The sequence below is a fragment of the Tigriopus californicus genome, chromosome 8 (assembly GCF_007210705.1).
Source record: "Tigriopus californicus strain San Diego chromosome 8, Tcal_SD_v2.1, whole genome shotgun sequence".
Taxonomy (NCBI): Eukaryota; Metazoa; Arthropoda; class Copepoda; order Harpacticoida; family Harpacticidae; genus Tigriopus; species Tigriopus californicus.
In genome coordinates, this window is record NC_081447.1 from 14,987,958 (window position 1) to 15,004,925 (window position 16,968).

At 44.5% G+C, this 16,968-nt stretch overlaps 1 protein-coding gene and 1 non-coding gene across 4 annotated transcripts in view; both read right to left on the reverse strand.

Annotated features, from left to right (window-relative positions):
• Nucleotides 1–4,011: 4,011 nt before the first annotated feature.
• On the reverse strand, nucleotides 4,012–4,111 carry Trnai-uau (transfer RNA isoleucine (anticodon UAU)). The gene is made up of 2 exons: nucleotides 4,074–4,111; nucleotides 4,012–4,047 (listed from the first exon to the last, which is right to left on the reverse strand). It is a non-coding gene; the product is annotated as a tRNA-Ile (tRNA).
• A 7,829-nt stretch (nucleotides 4,112–11,940) lies between these two features.
• Nucleotides 11,941–16,968, reverse strand: part of LOC131885846 (transcription factor AP-2-epsilon-like) — a 30,869-nt gene continuing 25,841 nt past the window's right edge. For 2 of the 3 annotated variants that reach the window (XM_059234027.1, XM_059234026.1), the window contains exons 8-9: nucleotides 13,018–13,189; nucleotides 11,941–12,282 (exon numbers count right to left, since the gene is read on the reverse strand). In XM_059234027.1, coding sequence (XP_059090010.1) covers nucleotides 12,085–12,282; nucleotides 13,018–13,189 — 370 coding nt within the window. In that variant the 3' untranslated portion in view covers nucleotides 11,941–12,084. The remainder of the gene's footprint in view (nucleotides 12,283–13,017; nucleotides 13,190–16,968) is intronic. The other variant, XM_059234028.1, reaches the window with a different exon arrangement.

A 16,968-nucleotide genomic window follows, 5' to 3' on the forward strand; every position in this document is an offset into this window, starting at 1 on the left:
AGAGGTAGTACTGGACGTATGTACTCGTACTAGGTACAATGTATGTACTACATGCACACTGGGCAAGGGCCATACGTACACGTATTGTACAGAGCTCATTGCTCAAGTACACGTGACTCAGATGAGTCCATCTCAGGCTCATGCCAAGCTGCAATCTGGCAATTGGTTTTCGAGAATACATTAGCATTTTAAGTTGCTTCCATGCTCACAAGACGACGAGCACCACCACCACAACATCATCAACAACAGCAACAACAACATGAGCCAATGCAAGCAAGCCCCATGAAAAAGACAATGAGTCTTTGAGGAAAGCCAAGCCAATGCCCGTCGATGTCGTGCCTTTCAAAGAGACCCCCATTCTGACGTGATGGTCGTGGAGAGTAAGAACAGTGGAGGAGAACAAGGAATAATGGGTCGTGGTTTCTGACTTTGGACCCAACCAAACGCCTTGAATATTAGTTGTCAATCACTCAAAATCAAATCTGACACCTAGTTCATTAAGCCGACCAAAGGCAAACCAACCAGCCAGCCATTCACCAACCAGCCAGCATGGGTGGTTGGTGAATGGCTGGCTGGTTGGTTGGTTGGTTGGTTGGTTGGACTCTGTACGCAAGGCTTGATGAGAGAACCTAAACCCCACAATAAAATCTCAAGCGGACATCATCCCTGTCGTTCCAATGTTTTTTTTCACAAAAACTTGTAAACACTATCTAACGCCCGACCAAACATCTTGGAAGCTATGATACTGATTCAAAGTCACATATCTGTTAAGCGCCCTTGAATCTGGGGTCAAACTTGGTTTCATGCATCAACATACCACAGTTTATCAAAGCCGGATAAAAGTCGTAACTTTGAGGAAATGAAGCTTTCAATGATAACGATTTATTCATGTATTGACGTTCCTGAGAGGAGTTTTCAATGACGAGATGAAGCCGCTTTGATTACAATAGAAAACCAAAATGTTGGTCGGGATCTGGAGGCGGAGGCAAAAATGTCGCTTTTGTTTTGATCCGTGCTTGAACTGTCATCGAAATTAACCATTTTCAACCTGGACCAACGTCAAGTGAGCCGCAAATTCAAATTGCCCCAAGTTGAAACCAGCCAGGTATGGGGAAAAGATGCTCAACGACCCCATTCGCACCATTCTTATTATCCTCGTCATGTTTTCAGTTTTTTGAGACCTGCTCGAGCGTGAAACAAGTTGAGCTTCTTTTCACCCGTAATCCCGTAATTATGGCATCTCGTGACAAAACGAGGCGGAATTATCCTTCCAATTCAACGAGTTTGACTGGACTCGCAATGCGATTATTTCCCATTCTGCCCCTTCCTGTCCCATTTTGTGTGACACACGTAGAAGCAAGAGGGAAAGAAATGTGACAAAGAACACAAGTTGATCTTCTGCTTTGACCAAAGCAATTTTCGAAACCTCAACAATGTCTTGCACCTGCTCTTACTTACATTCTCCATGTGTTTTTCATCCACACCTTTTGCTCAAGTGCGAAAGCATCGTTGATAGCTTACTATGTAATATGTAGCATAAAATGTGTATCATTAGATGTCCGTGAAGGGGTGCGACTTCTCGGGATAAGATAGGGATCATGACAATTACTGGGAAAGTTGGTCAAGCGTTGGAGCGGAGAAGTGTGGACACACACAAATCATGGATGGTTGAGTTTGGGAAGGCAAAGCTCGTAGACACATAGAGTACCGACAGTTTTTGAACTGCTAATTCGATTACTAACGTCGCTCTGAGGAATTTCTTGTACAATTCAATTTCTAAATCTCATAATGTGTAATGTTTACAATATGCTCTCTTCTCTTTAGTACACAGAGCCATACTATTTTGGGGTCGATTTTCCCGTCCATCAACCAAAAACGCTCAAATCTCAATATGGAACTCTCTCATAGTCACAAATATTTGCGAAAAGAACCGATTCAATCAAGGGTTCAAAACAAGAAGTCCTTCCAAAAGCTGGTTGAATTTCCGCAACAAAACTCAGCATCTACGTAATTCATATCAGAATATACTACTATGGAAGGAATAGCGCGCTTTAGTTGTTCCCCTCCTCTGACCGAAGGAATTGTTAAGTTGACACATTTCAATTGAGATGAAATCCTCTCGAGATCTCGGAGAGCGATAAGGATGCACTCTGAAGTGGCAAACATTCCTGGATCGTGTTTTCTAATGCAGTCAACCAGATAAGGATTGGTTGGACGCATGGCTAATGAGACAAATCATGTCATTACGCGCCATACCCACCATCCCAAGTTCACATTGAGAGAACAGAAACGCCACACTCTTTGCAAGTCTTACTTCACATCTCTTGGCTTTTTTTCCTCTCCAAGACTTCATTGGTTTGGTCGGCATTGCCAAAAAACGTGGGCGTGGTATTTAGTTCGCCTTCTCTTTGAAAGGCGAAATGCGCGTGATCAGTTCATTTAGAGATTTTTGAGAGCTCAATTTTCAAGTCGATGCAGATGATGGTTGCCCAAGATGATGATGATCATCATCATCATCTTCACCAGCTTGAAGAAGAGGAAAAAAAGTGAAGGAGGAGTAAGTTGGCTTGAACAATGTCGACTAGGAACGTCAATACACTAAACGAGAGTACGCACGTACGTACGTACGAAATGTAGCAGAGGTACGAGATACTGCAATAGAGTAGGTAATAATCTGCTCAAGAGGAGACGCGAGCGACGAGATCGTAAGTGATGATCACTTTTTCCTCACTTTTTTCTCATTTCTGCCAAAGTGAATATTACGAACACACCCTCATGTAAAATGGCTGTCTACAACCATGAATGTTTTTGAAAGGGTTGGCTCCACACGCATTTTGCACCGAGGCATATATGTACCTTGAGTTGAATTGAATCATATGGACCAATTACTTGATGACTCTGTTGGATTGATGCGGGGATATGATGTCTTTAGTAGAATCTAGAGACCCAAATTTCTGGTGACCCTCCAATCAAGATGCATTGGCATGCATGTTGTCCAACCTTTGTCTTATCTGTGGAGGCGAGATCCACTTTGTCTTGAGAGCAAGCTTTTAGCTTTTAACAGAGAAAGAGAGGCAGAGACTTTTTTTCTTCCTTTGGCCAGATCTCGTTGGCTCGTTCTGATCTGTTCGATCAAGATCGTCAAAGACAAGTGAGTGATTCTCCACCTCCATCCCTAAGAGTCATGAAACGGGTATGGGCCCCCACTTTGGGTTCATTTGACACGAGTGGAGTGGTCCATCGGACACTCGCTTGGAGTCAGATTTTGGTGGATGGATGTGCTTGTCTCGTTGGGTTTTTATTGCCTCTGATCAATGCCCTGTTTACAATTGAAAGTTGAAGGCAAGAACCGGGTGATGTGCACCCCATCTCATCGCGATGAAAACTCAATGCATGGACATCCATCACACATGGCAACCCTGACATGTCCGCTATTTTTGAAGCTCACTGCACGTACGTACATCCAATAGGAAGGACTGAGTACTGAGTAGTAGGAGAACGGATTGCTTGACTGGCCGACTGACCAAGGAGCGCCTGAATGCGATTTAATGGACCACGAAATGCCAATAGATCAGAGAAGATCCCATGCTCTGCTAGGTATACTGTCATCCTCGATGAATGCACCTTCAATGAGTGCGGACAATGTGGATGATGAGATTAGTCGATCGATTCAAGGATTGAATTTTGCACGTGCCCCCATTTGAAGTTTGATGATGTTCAACCAGGATTGCCAAATCGATTGAGACCATAGTGATCCCACCCGATGGATGGTATCAAGATTAATATTCTCGAGGGCCCTGGGATCCGAAGAAAAGGGTTCTTGGTTGGGGTGCTGATCGGAATAGAATTTAATCCCATAAATCCGTGCCCAAGGTTGGATGCTCCGTGGACGTTGGCGACTCGCGTGGAATACATGATCTGAACCATGGCTGAGGCCCACTTCGCATCCATCAATGCCAGTATCTGGAAGAAAAGTAAATGCTTGATCGAACCACAAAACAGATCTTCCGCTGCTCCAGGTGAGGCTCGAACTCACAACCCCGGCATTGCTCACAATCGAGTCAGTTACTGTCTATAAGTACCGTGCGCTAACCGATTGCGCCACTGGAGCACTTGTTGCACGAGAGATTTTTCAAACAATATTCATAGATCAAAAACACTTGTGTTCACAGTTGCTCGATAGTATAGTTGGATGTTCTTCAATGCTTGAGAGGAGAGACTTTGTGGAATAACCATGGGTTGGGTGCCTCGCGAAGAGGTTGTTTTGCCCATAAATTATTGGTCTGTGAATGAGGCAGCAGTGAGTGTCGAGTGAGTGACTTGTCTTTAGTGGGTTTGACTGACTCCGGAATTTCAAGACGCAGGGAAAACAAGAAGCATCAATTTTATTGGGATTTTGTTTTGTAATTGGGTGCCCAGATTTTCTTCGACTGTCATGCCATGCAGGTTGAGTACCTTGTCCTCAGTCGATTTAACCTCAACATTCTTCCTCGCCAAAGACCTCGTGCATCAGTGTCTGCATTAAGGCATTGGAAGATTACGACTGAACAGATCCCCCCCATCATAGAATAGAATGAAAAATGTAGTCGAGCTAGGATCCCTAGTCTGACTGGAAGTCCGGGGTTTCATCTGTTTGACGGATCCCTTGATCACATGATGGAAAACTAAAAGGCAAAATCATAGGGGCAAACACTCCGGCAAGACTCCTACTACTTACACTACCACTACTACTAAGACTTTGAGTACCACAACTCCTCCTCCGTCTCCATCCTTGGTCGTGGTCGACGAGGTGGTTCGACGAAATCTGGGCTGGAAAGTTGAAGGATTTTTCAGGAAATCGGATTCGTTATACTGATTTGGGGATCTCTTTTTTGGCGTTTCCTTGAATCCGCGCAAGCACTTGGAACTACTGATGGATGGATGGATGGATGGATGGATGGATGGAAGGATGGACGGATGGACGGATCCACGTGGGCGTTCGATTATGAGCAATCTCCCAGATAATGGGGACCTTCTTGACGTGGAGAAGACATTCCAGGTAAGTGTGAATGTACATCTATAAATGAGTGGATCCTCGAAACTGATAATCATGATAATAACGATAACAGTAGCAAGAGCCGTGGTGGTGGTCGTGCAAAGAGTGGTAATATCTCCCATCCACAGGGGGAACTTGGATCCGTCGTTGCATTTGTCGTTGCACAAAGACACCCAAGGAGAGATCGGTCATTGTCCATCACGGGAAGATTTTTGGGTCCGGGACAGATCAAGGTGGGATTTGACGGATGGGATCATCCTAATTTGGACCTGAAGCACCAAAGTCAGTCAGGTCGTTCGTTGGGCCTGTCCAATGCAATCTGCACAGGCTAACTCAATAGGCGATCAAAGAGCAAAGGGCATTGGGGAATGCTGAAAATCCATACTTCCGCCCAACTCAATCCGCAACCACCATCACAACAACGACGACGACGAAAATCATGATGACAATGATGGCGATGGCCCTTGATCAAAGACGGTGAACAAAAGCCACCAGAAACAAATCAAACAATCCAAGAGGCTAGATGAGTGAGTAACAATGGTTGCATTGGTTTCTGCCTCTTTTTCAGTTGCACTTTGAATGAAAATGTGATTAGCCAAATGACTCGGCCCTAGAAACAGAATGCATCACTAAAGTGACCATTTTAACAACTAGAGCAGATGATTGGTCCACCGCGTTTGAAATGCACTTGAATGGGAACACTCGTCCGTTGCCAATAAATATTCAAGGATTTCGAGTTTTTTTGTGAAAGGTAGTTCTACTTGATATATGGGCACATTATCCGGTGCCTCTTTCCAACTCGTTCAGGCCCTGGCAAAGCCTGAAAATGCTTGCCTAATCAAATTATCGTTTCATAATTGGTGCCTTGGAATTTTTCAGGGATGACTCTGATGTTTCTAAACATACGACAGGCAGTCGAGTGTGTATTGGAGAAATGGCTGAAAATAGGCATGCGTTTGACCATCACTTAAATGCCCGGGCTGCTTTTTTTTTGCAAAGTGCACTGATTCTGGCGCATTAAAATATGGGTCCATTTCTTGGGCACAAGCTCAAGGCAGGAGGCCCACCTTGACCCAACCGATCCGATGAGCAGCCACAGCAGCATCTCTCTCAAGTGGTTGAGCCTGGTATTATTTACCATGAAGGCTTGATTCTTTATTCAGTGAAGTAATACTAATAAGAGGGTCAGCAGCAATAGCAGCAGCAGCAATAGCAGCAGCGACAGCAGCAGCCAAGTGAGAGAAGAGGTGAAGCAGCAACGGTTATGACACTGGTTGGCTCTGGGTTCTCGTGGTCGCTCGTGCGAGATAAGTACTGACGAGGGGATGAATAAAAAAGGAAGCCCTCCAACACGGAGGCACGAGGTGTATAATTTTAAGACAGTTAAAATTTGATCATCAGCATTCGAGAGCCATTCCAATGATGATTATTTCGCAGCCGCACTTTTTCCACGTGTATGTATCATCGGGTGTTTATGCAAAAGCCAGCGGCTCAACTTAATGATTCTCGGGCTTCCCTCATTCGGGATGCTTTTTGTTTGACTTTTCACCAACGTCGCCAACGGATTCCCTCCATCCATTTTTCTTTTCAACGCAGCTTTCGGATTCTTTGAACGAGGGCATCGCGGTCAACTTGATATTTAGGGACTACTCCACGATCAATGGACTTGAGAGGAGGAAACCGTCACATCAAATGATTGCTCTGAATCTTGAGTTGTGGATCGATCAACCACCCATATTTCCTTTCTCATAACCTTCTGATATTGATTGACTAGAGAGGGATCAATTATACAGTTTTTCGTGATTGTGGTTCCATGAAAATATGCTCGCGCTCAGATACGTCGGGATCTGGTTTTGCATGCATAAAATCATTAAACCAAGAAATCTCTCTCTCTCTCTCTCCCTCTCTCTCTCTCCCTCTCCCTCTACCTCATGATGATCTCGATATTTTTTCCCAGCGTCGTAGTTCTATTTTGATTCCTGCTTTTTCCTAGATTCGAAACGGAAAAAAGCGCACCCAAATTCCAATAAATTATTGGGTCAGTTCACGAACCACAGGCGATTTTGGGGGGTTCGTTCCTGCTTCTGGTGAGCAATTCAATGCTGGAATGGGCACGAGATCTTTCCTCGTGGTCATGCATGATACATGGATCTACATACAGTATACTGTATGTATGTTCATGTACATGTAGTATGTAGCATGACCCATGTCAAAGGGCTCTTTTGAGGACCAATTGGTTGCTGCCAACCCAAAGAAACACGGGGGTAAATGGACCCATTTTTTTCGTACGACTACCACCAAGTTTCTCAGATATAGGTGGATTCGATTGATTGCTGAGACTTGGTTGTCCGTGCTTGTTGGCTGGCCTTCTGAGAAGTTTAAATGCATTGACACAGGGTCAATGGAGCCATTAGTAACGAGAGAGCTAGCGGGGGAAATAACCATTTCCTCGCCTGGTTTTTCCAACGGTCCAAGGATATCTTTAACCGGCTTCCAGATCCACGGACTAAGCAATCCTAGGCAAATATAGTGGCCTTGTAGTTAGGCTTCAATAGAGCAGAGGGGCTCATCAGTGGTCAAATTTTGATGTCGAATCATGATGCAATATTGTTAGTTAAAATATGAGCGATCAATCCATTCATCACTATCAGCTTCACAGACTTACAGACTTTTGTGTACTGTGGATAACTCAAATTTCTTACGTTCAGTTGCTGTGTACTTTTCAATGGTTTTTTTATGATCCTCTATGAACGTAATTAATTATTGACGTTTCAACACGTTTTGACGTGATGCTTGTCTAATCTAGCGATATAGACGTGTTACTTTTGGGCAAACTTTACAATAAAATGAATTGGGCTTGCATTCAGGGAAAGCAACTACTGAACATCATTCCAATTTGCAGCAAGAATATTGGGACAGATTCTACACAACTGGCTCCTATTTGATTATTTGATTTCGAGGGGTTTCCATTCGTGTTGGAAGGCAACATTCTTGCCACTTGTAAGTCCATATGACACTTTTCCGTGGCATGTCATGTGCAAGAGTGATGTGCAACCATACAGTACCTATGTATACAGTACACTGCAGTCAGTAATCATGGCGATGCGCACTCTAATAATGATCCGTTGGTGGGCATATGGAAATGGATCGGAGGACGGGCGTTAAATCGGAAATTGCAATTTACACGTGGGAGGTTGTCTATTTTAAAAGGAATTGAATTTAAATTATTCCGTCCTTGGCGTTCAAGAAAGGTGGGAGAAAACGCTCCAGAACTGTACGTCGGAAAAGTGGATCGGATACCGGGCTCGCACATACACACACTAGTTCTTAGTTCGTATTGATGGGGATGAAGAGGAGACCAAGAAGGAGGAGATGGAGGAGGAGGAGGAGGTTGATAGCGATGCCCCGGTGATTTAGGGGAAAATCTAATATGTCAAAAATCAAATTACCGACCACTCACCGCCAATTCCAGCTCAGTAGGTAGTGGAAAAAGCTTCTCATGCATACACATGCGTACGAATGTACTGGAGCAATGGATTCATTCTCTTGGTTATTGGTGGTGGGTGGGTGCAAGAAGCATGCATTGGAATGCCTCAAGGAACAGATTCGATTACACATTCGGGAGCTTTTTAGCCGCCAATATTCTGCCCAGACGCGTCACCTTTGGAATGGCATCCACTGAGATACGAAAGTGGAAGAACCTTTTCATTTCTTTATAGATATAAGAGGGTACCTCAAATCAGACCCCTGGCTTTCAATTTGATCTTTCCTCTCTTCACTTGCTCTATACTGAACATATATATTGCTCAACCATCGCTGATTCCATTGTTAACAGCCAAACCCCGGATGCATATATGGCCGTATTCTCAACCGCTAACTTCGACTTGATGCGGCTTTGGTCTCATTTCTAAAGTATGTATTAGTACCAACACATCCAGTTAGTCGAGGGTTGGTTCCCTCTTTACTGGATATTGGTTTTATGGGCCGGGTCTTTACGCGATGTGATGTCAGATGAAAGCAGCGGGAAGTAGACGGATGCTCTCTTCATTAGGTCGTAATTGCCCTCACCCCAGTCAATGTTGGTGCAGAAAGAAACATGCTCATCGTCGTTATTGTGTGTACGCGTACCTACACCGTACCATGGAGGCCAGCAAACTAGAGAGAGAGGGACAACACATCCTTCCTTTGTCGTGATCTGTTTCGCCTTCATGCTGTTTTCTTGGATTACCTCAAATTTTTCACATTCCTGGGACTGGCGATAATTTGCTCCTAAAATATGGATCCAAATCTGGCGCTTTGAGAACTTTGAGAATTTCCCCTCTCCCCGACCGACGGAGCCATAAACTCCTTTGAAAGTATAAATCTAGCTCTCGTTTTGGTGTGAAACTTGAAATTATTGGGGCTCTTGAACGGCTAAGCTAGCAGTCTGGTCAAGTGAATGTGCTCAAATGATATACTATTGTGTGGAGATGTGTGTGTCAACCTGGTGGGAATTTATGCTTAATATTTGGGGTGCTCATCTCTTGGGCAGGTTGGTTGGTCAGTCATTACTTAGGCAAGTAGGTAGGCACCAGTGCTCGAGATTAGGGCAACAGTTAAAATTGCTCGCTTTTCAAGTGTGTGAAAGCCTGGAGGGAAAGTTGGGAAAACACGAGGGATAAATGCCACCGTCAGTTCACTTATGGGCTCCTTAGGTACCTACCCACCTATCTACGTACCTCATGGGCATCAACCCAACACAAGGGTGTATTAAGCAGTATACAGTCACCACTATACGTACAAAGAAGCAACACTGCGTCATGATCAAGAGAGAAACAAAGAGAACGATAGAGGTGCATCATTGGCTGCGGGTGGATCCTATCATCCCAGGTTCCGAGGGAGAGATATTATCGTCAATATTTACATATACTGACATTTCGACTACTTTCGAGCGAAGAGCTAGGCCACGCACAGCTAGATGAAGACGACGAAGAAGAAGCTGTTTGGTGAGCACAATTATGGAAATGAACTAGATCATCATCATGATAATTTCATCTTTTTCCCCTCGGCCTCTGTGGGATTCGGGTTCGTTTGCTTGGCTCAATTCTAGGTAGACATTTCAAAGCCGTTCGGGTAGTATACGAGGGAGCTTACATCAGGGAGACAAAGATGAGTCTCTCAAAGACTAAAGACCCCGAGACCCGAGGAGTTGGGAGGAGGATTAAGCGTCAAGACTGGGACAATTATGTCGGCTGAATTGGTACGGGTTATGGTTGGTTGGTTGGTTGGTGGTTGGTGATTGGTGAAGAAACTCACCGAGCGAGACCAACTCTGAAGACCACCTCTTCTCCTTCGTCTCGTCCTCGTTCATCCATAATGGCATACAATGCCAATTGCTCGCCTTGCTCGCCGTCAGGAAAAGAGAGGGAGAAGAAAAGCTTACTTGAAATTCATATATTCTTTTGTGTGCTCATGGACAGTTCCAAACAGAACACACTTGAGGTCATCATCATCATCATCATAGTCAGCGTCGTCGTCATTCCCTGCTCCAGCTACACTGAGCTAGTTTTCCATGACCAGGCAACGGAGATTGGAACTAACGGAGAGCATCCATGAGGATTCGGACCAGGTGTGGCTGAGGCCATTTTTTGACATTCTAACTAGATCTGTCGAGGTCTCTTTCCCATTGTTTCGCAGTTTTCAAGTCAAACGTTCAGGGACATTTTAGAACTGGGTATTCTTTTTATCATTGTCAGATGGCGAATACTGGATCATGGGACGACGGAAATAATGGTAGAAGAGTGTTCACCCATGTCACACCCAATTTTGACATGTTGTGAGTATTTGTGTGCGAAAAATTCTTTCCAAGCTCATGATCAACTTATTTTCTTCGGTATCATCACCTCGTTGCTCTTGATGTGAGTGTGTGTGTGTGTGTGTGTGTGTGTGTCTGTGCCGTATTACTATGGGCTGATGGAGAGCTGTTGACTGCTTGAGTGTGAGTGCGTGCGTGCGTGCGTGCGAGCTGGATGATGAACGTTGCGGGTCTTTGGCGTAATGATGAGGGAATTGAGCGATTTTTAATTGCCCAGAAGTTTTTCTCCTCGTTCAGTTTCTTTTCAACTTAAATTGTCTGGGAAAAGACTGCTTGATTAACACAGTCAGTCAATCCTCCTCAGACCCCAACAATCCACACAAACACACACACACACATAGAGACGAACAGATAGACGGGAAGAATGAAACACAGGCAAGCAAACTCTCGGCCTGTCACTCAGTGTGGACGGGGAATCAAATTAAATCACTTCTTTCCACTGTCAAATATCCATGGAACACTCAAGCACTGAGAGCCAGTGTACTTAAGCCGATTTACTTGATACATTTCCAGGCCAAGTTGGATAAAAATTTCGAGAACCTAGGACAATGTACGTACGCTAGAGAACGTATCGGCAGAACGTGCCACAAGTTTTATTAATACACACAAAGTGCTTTACTCATGCTTTTCTCCTTGAGGCAATGGTTCCCAAAACAGAATATGTTCACAATCAATTCTTTGCATGTAGGAGCATGTTGGCTAAACACGTGAGCGTTGCCACATTTTAATACCAAAGGTCTCGAATAAGGAACCCCGCTTGATATATCTTTGCTAACCCAAAGACGCAGGCATGGCACAATAAAATGATGAGATGGGGGAAAAGGAACAAGGGGAGCAACGGATCTAGGAACCAACTTTGAAGGAGCAGACAAATAGCGAGCAGTACAAGATTGGCTCCAGGCGATTGGTTCCTCTCCCCTCTCTGTCTCTCTATTCCAAAAAATGGGAACACACCCGGATAGAGAAAGGGCGGAACATGCGTTGTAGTGTATATGTTTCAATTATCTTCGTTTGGCAATGAATGACCCAAAATCTTTGTCGAGACGCCAAGAAGAGAACAATGAAACGGGATTTTATTCGGATTTCATATCATATTTGGGCTGAACATGGGAAACTAGTGATATAATTACCAATGGATGACGTAACAGGTTCAGGACTGAGAGAGGAAAGGCAATTGATTGGAACTAGCTTGGGCTCAAGGGGAAGAGCAATGCATGGACTTCTTGTCCTCGGAGTGGAGTAACGCCTTGGAATTCAGATGAAGGGGTTTGCTGTCGTGCCCATTGAGTGAGATATTGGCACTGGTTGATGACGAGGAAGGGACACTTGAGGGTGGAACACTTGGGCTGGGATATGACTTGTCAATGTACTTGAGGCTCTCCGTGAGAAAATTCTGTAATGCAGAGACACAGTGGGAATGAGATATACTTGTTTTCCATTCGGACCGTCAGACCTAGTAAGACCTAGGTACGTACGTACTACATACATACTGTGTGCTACAGTAGGAAGGTAGGACGCGTACTCTACCCCGTTGCAATGCTTCTTCACCCATGGCTGCCTACGTATGTACGTAGGTGCCCAAGAAGTGACAAATGGACCTGAACGAAGCGACTGTTTCCCTCTCTTTTCTGTCTTTCCCATCACAAATCTCTTAACACGGGTTGCATCGGCGTGCTGACTGACTGGTTGGCTGACTGGATAGATAGATGGACGGAAACATTTGCTTTTTAGTCTCTTGTCACCTCTAGGAGTCGCACTCATAATGCAACACTGCCACTGCCACTCTGGGCACTCAAGAAAGAGCTAAAGGAGTACTAACGACGACTAGCAAGGAGCACTCAAAGGTTGAAGGATGGTGGAAGTGTCTTTTCGACGCTGACACTCGTCGACTAAAGGTGTCACGGGTTAATTAGGACATGTGAACTCTTCTAAATTTATGGAGAGGGTTCACTTGCTTGTTTTCCTGGCATTAAGTATTCCCTGGATGGCCAAGCGAGCTCGGCACCAATCATCAACAGACATGAACTACCAGGACCATGGCATGCATTGGGCACAAATTGGCAACTCGTTCATGGCGTTGGCTTAACTCGGCAGGAGAAACGAGACTGATATTATTTGTGGGACGCACCTGAATGGCCGTAAGTGCGGCCACGATGGCCGGGGATCCGAATCCATGTGTGATCAATGAGAAATGAGTGAGATGTCGCTGAATGGAAGGATCCAGGATTTGTTGGGGCCGGGTGTTGCACAAGGGCGATCGATCCTGGTTCAGTAGATCCATCATCTCTTTGGTCACAATTCTGGAAGGCACAAAACGAGGAAAAACTGCAATCACTTCGAGTGCGCCAAACATGAGCTTTGGCTGTCATTCCGCGAATAAAAAACGCCTGACATTCCTCAAGCCTTCAGGGCAAAACCACCACCACCACTTCCACTACCACTATTGTAGCTACTGCTGCTACTAATAGCATTACTACTCTTCTGCTGCTGCTACTCCTCCTGACACTCCGATCATTGCGACAGGTGAATGTGTGACCGAAAAGGTTCTTAATTGAGCCTCTCCCAATGCCATCAGACCTATTAGAACCAGTATCATTATTATTATTATCATTATCATCATCAAAGACGACGAGGCGCGAAGCAAGCAAAGTAAAGCAACGTTCCACGTAAGGGTCTCATTGTACCCCGGTCCAGTATGTGCTTGCTACCAAAGAGGTATTGCTGCCTACCTACCTACCTACCTATGATGCCTTGGAACGTGATGTGTAAGGAGTACTCCATATGGATGAGTGAGTGAACCTACCGCCAAAGTGGCAATTAGCGTGCCTCCAACTCAAAGCTGGGCACTAATATGTCATTCTCAGAAGTGGAAATTTCTCGAGGCAGAATGGTAAAAAAGGCGAGTCAATTAAATTGAGCATAAAACATGACTTGGCATCCATCCATCCATCCATCCAACCAACCATTCAGCTTCTCTCCGTTTGTCTGTTTGTTCGTCTGTGTGTCTTTGTGTGCGTGTGTGTGTTTCCTTTTAAACCTCCATGTAGTTGTTTTATTGGATCTCGTCTCGTGCTTGGACCCCAAAAATCCACTCGTATGTAGTACTACCTATTCAGTTATGCTACAGTCCAGACACGGACGGGGGGTTTCATATGTATTGGATTGTTGGGTCTGCTTCTGCCGCGACCATTTTCACGCTTTAATGCAGGTCTTTAGGAAGTGGAATTGGAATCACTCAGGAATGTGTCATTCCCCTTTGGTCCTCGTTTGGAGACGGATGCCAAGACAAGTCGTTCGTGGACAACATCAACGACAACAATGGAGGACCACTTCTCCTGAAGAGAATTTGTCCCCGGGTCATCCTCTGCCTCGTCCTCGCCATCACCATTGCCATTATCTTTGGCATCATCTTGGTGTGTGGCGGGTCTCATGATACTCTAAATGCTCCTCATGCCCGGATTTCACACTTTGTCACGCCATAATGAACCTGACTCCATCTCTCAAACAAAGGCACAAATTAAAATCTAAATGACCTATTCCGAATTGTAATGTAGTGGGTATTCAATCATGGCATTTGGAGGTCTGTCCGGACTCTGGAGTCTTCATGGTCTCCCTCCACTATCTCTCGGAATCCTGCTTTGTCAACTGAAATGGCGTCACGCCGAATTAGTCCTTTCAGACACATTCGCAATGCCATATTCATCATTAGAAACTAATCGAGGAAATGCCTCTCGGGCCTCTGGTTATCCACAACTCACATTAGAGAAATCATAACACTTGTCCTCGCTTCATGGAGTGAAATCGTCCCATCTCCTCACAGGGATTTTGAAGTAAATTCGCTCACAAAATCGCCATGGTCGTGATTGTCAAATTCAACCAGCATTTGTCTTCTACCTTAATCAACCGACTTTTCTTTCAAATATCGAAAGAGCATGTTGCTCCCCACACTCAGTACGGAAATATGCCTACAATGTATATGTATGGTGGATCTAGTTTCATATGAGTTTAAAGCTACATCAAAATTATTGAGCATTCACCTTAAAATGTTGAGGATTACACATACATTCCCAAAAGTGTTAAGAAAGTCCGCAAAGATAGCATCAGCAAAATGACACAATTGATAGAGTGACCCATCGAATGACAACTCTTAGCTCGATCAAAATAATTGAAAACCCCTCTGCACTTCACTATTTATTGACTCGAAAATACAGAACATCGTACCTGCAAGGCCAATGCTTCGATAAAAATACACTCGCATTGTATACAAATGGAAATGAATAGCTCCCTTCTTATTTCTATGTAACAACATTGGAGAATTTCAAAATGAGTTGTTCCTCTCTTTTTGTTACTTTAGATTATTTCAATCATTTCCATTTTGGTTACAAATGTGTGGAAGTGCCATATGCAAGATTGTCATTAGGCTAATGAAGCTTTTGATCGTGGTACTTGTACGTATTTGAAAGAAAATAGCAATTTGAGGGAATCTTTTTGCCTTTACATACATACAACGTAGATGACTTGCATCGTTATCTTGTCGAAATCAAACGGATGTATGAGTTGAATTGAGACTGGGTTTGGGTGGACTAGGACACTAAACCCCACAATAACACAAATTAAGTTTCAATTTCCTAAGCCTGCTTCCCTTTGCAACAAATAATAATGGCCAAGTGTCTTTGAACATCTTCGATTGGGATGACTTGCATTGGGCCAGTCCAATCAAGAATTGAATCCTCGTTCGTCCATATTTAGGACATTAGGTCTGAAATGAAAGTGACCTCGTTTCGCCCGAGATGGACTCGAGCCTTTTACGGACCCTACAATTAGAGAAATAGATGAAAGCCATGCATCATGCCCACCTGAGGTCCTGTCTGACAACCAACTTGCTTAATTTGCTTCTTAATGTAATTACTCAATCTGTAATTGCCAGGATGGGCCAAGGAACATTTCGGACATGCTCAACGAACTCGGAGATTTCAGAACCCGGGTTCAGGGTTCTGGCGAATCATCGAGAATGCACTGCATGTTCAAGGTGTACTTCAACGACCGACACGAGAGATCGTTTTTGTTACTTTTCCCGAAGAGCCTAACACAATGTCAATGTTTTTTCGAAAGGAATTTCTAAAGGGGTCGAAATTTCGAATTAGAAGGGCCTCATTTCCAACATGGACGATACCTGCCGAGAATCGCGAGAGGAAAAGGCTCCAATGAGACGACGAGTGTGGCCCAGTCCATAAATTTAGATGTCCAATCGAGAGAAACAGAACTTGAAGAAGCTGAAGTTGAACGCTCCTCCATATTTGCAAATTGGCTATAAATCATGGAAAGTTATTGCCAAAACCAAGAATTCAAATTGGCATCCACGCATACCTAGATACTTAGTTGGTTGGCAAAGCTGTTAACCGGAAAGGCTTGTACGTGGTACATATCGTATATAGATATATATACTGTACATACACGTACTTACATAGATGGATGGACAGAAGTGGGTCCATAATCAGCACGCTCTGTGTTCGTGAGGTGGTGTGCTCGGTGTGTACCTTGAATGTCCAGTTCAATGGTTCACTCACTGAGTTAATAGTGAGGCGCTCCCGAAGGCATTTTTTGTACTCATCCCTGCACGAGATGAAGCGTGTGAGGAGAAGGTGTACGTACGAGTAGAACACACATACACACCCAATATGCATGGAAGGAAGATGTCGCGTGAAACCTAAAATTGTGAGCTTTCAAGTTTCAAAAGTGCTGAATCATGGCGTTCGGAGAGGGGGAAGGGGGGGGGGAGTCTTTGCCCTACTCACTCTTGCTCATCTCGAAAATCGCAGGAATCGCAGGAATCGCACGAGGATGTCGAGGCATCAATCGCCTTGTCTAATGGAGATGTCAATGGCCTGTTGTCTTTCCACATAGTTTCCCCCCATGTGTCTCTCGGTCTTAATGGGGCCCGGGAATGCCTGTCTGTCCAATTCCATGCTCCTCGATTACTCTTGATGCGACGCTCATTTTTGTGCCAAAGTCAGGATCGTTCCATTTCTCGTACAAGTTCACAACATGTACCAAAACTGCGGAAAATCTAGGTAAACCC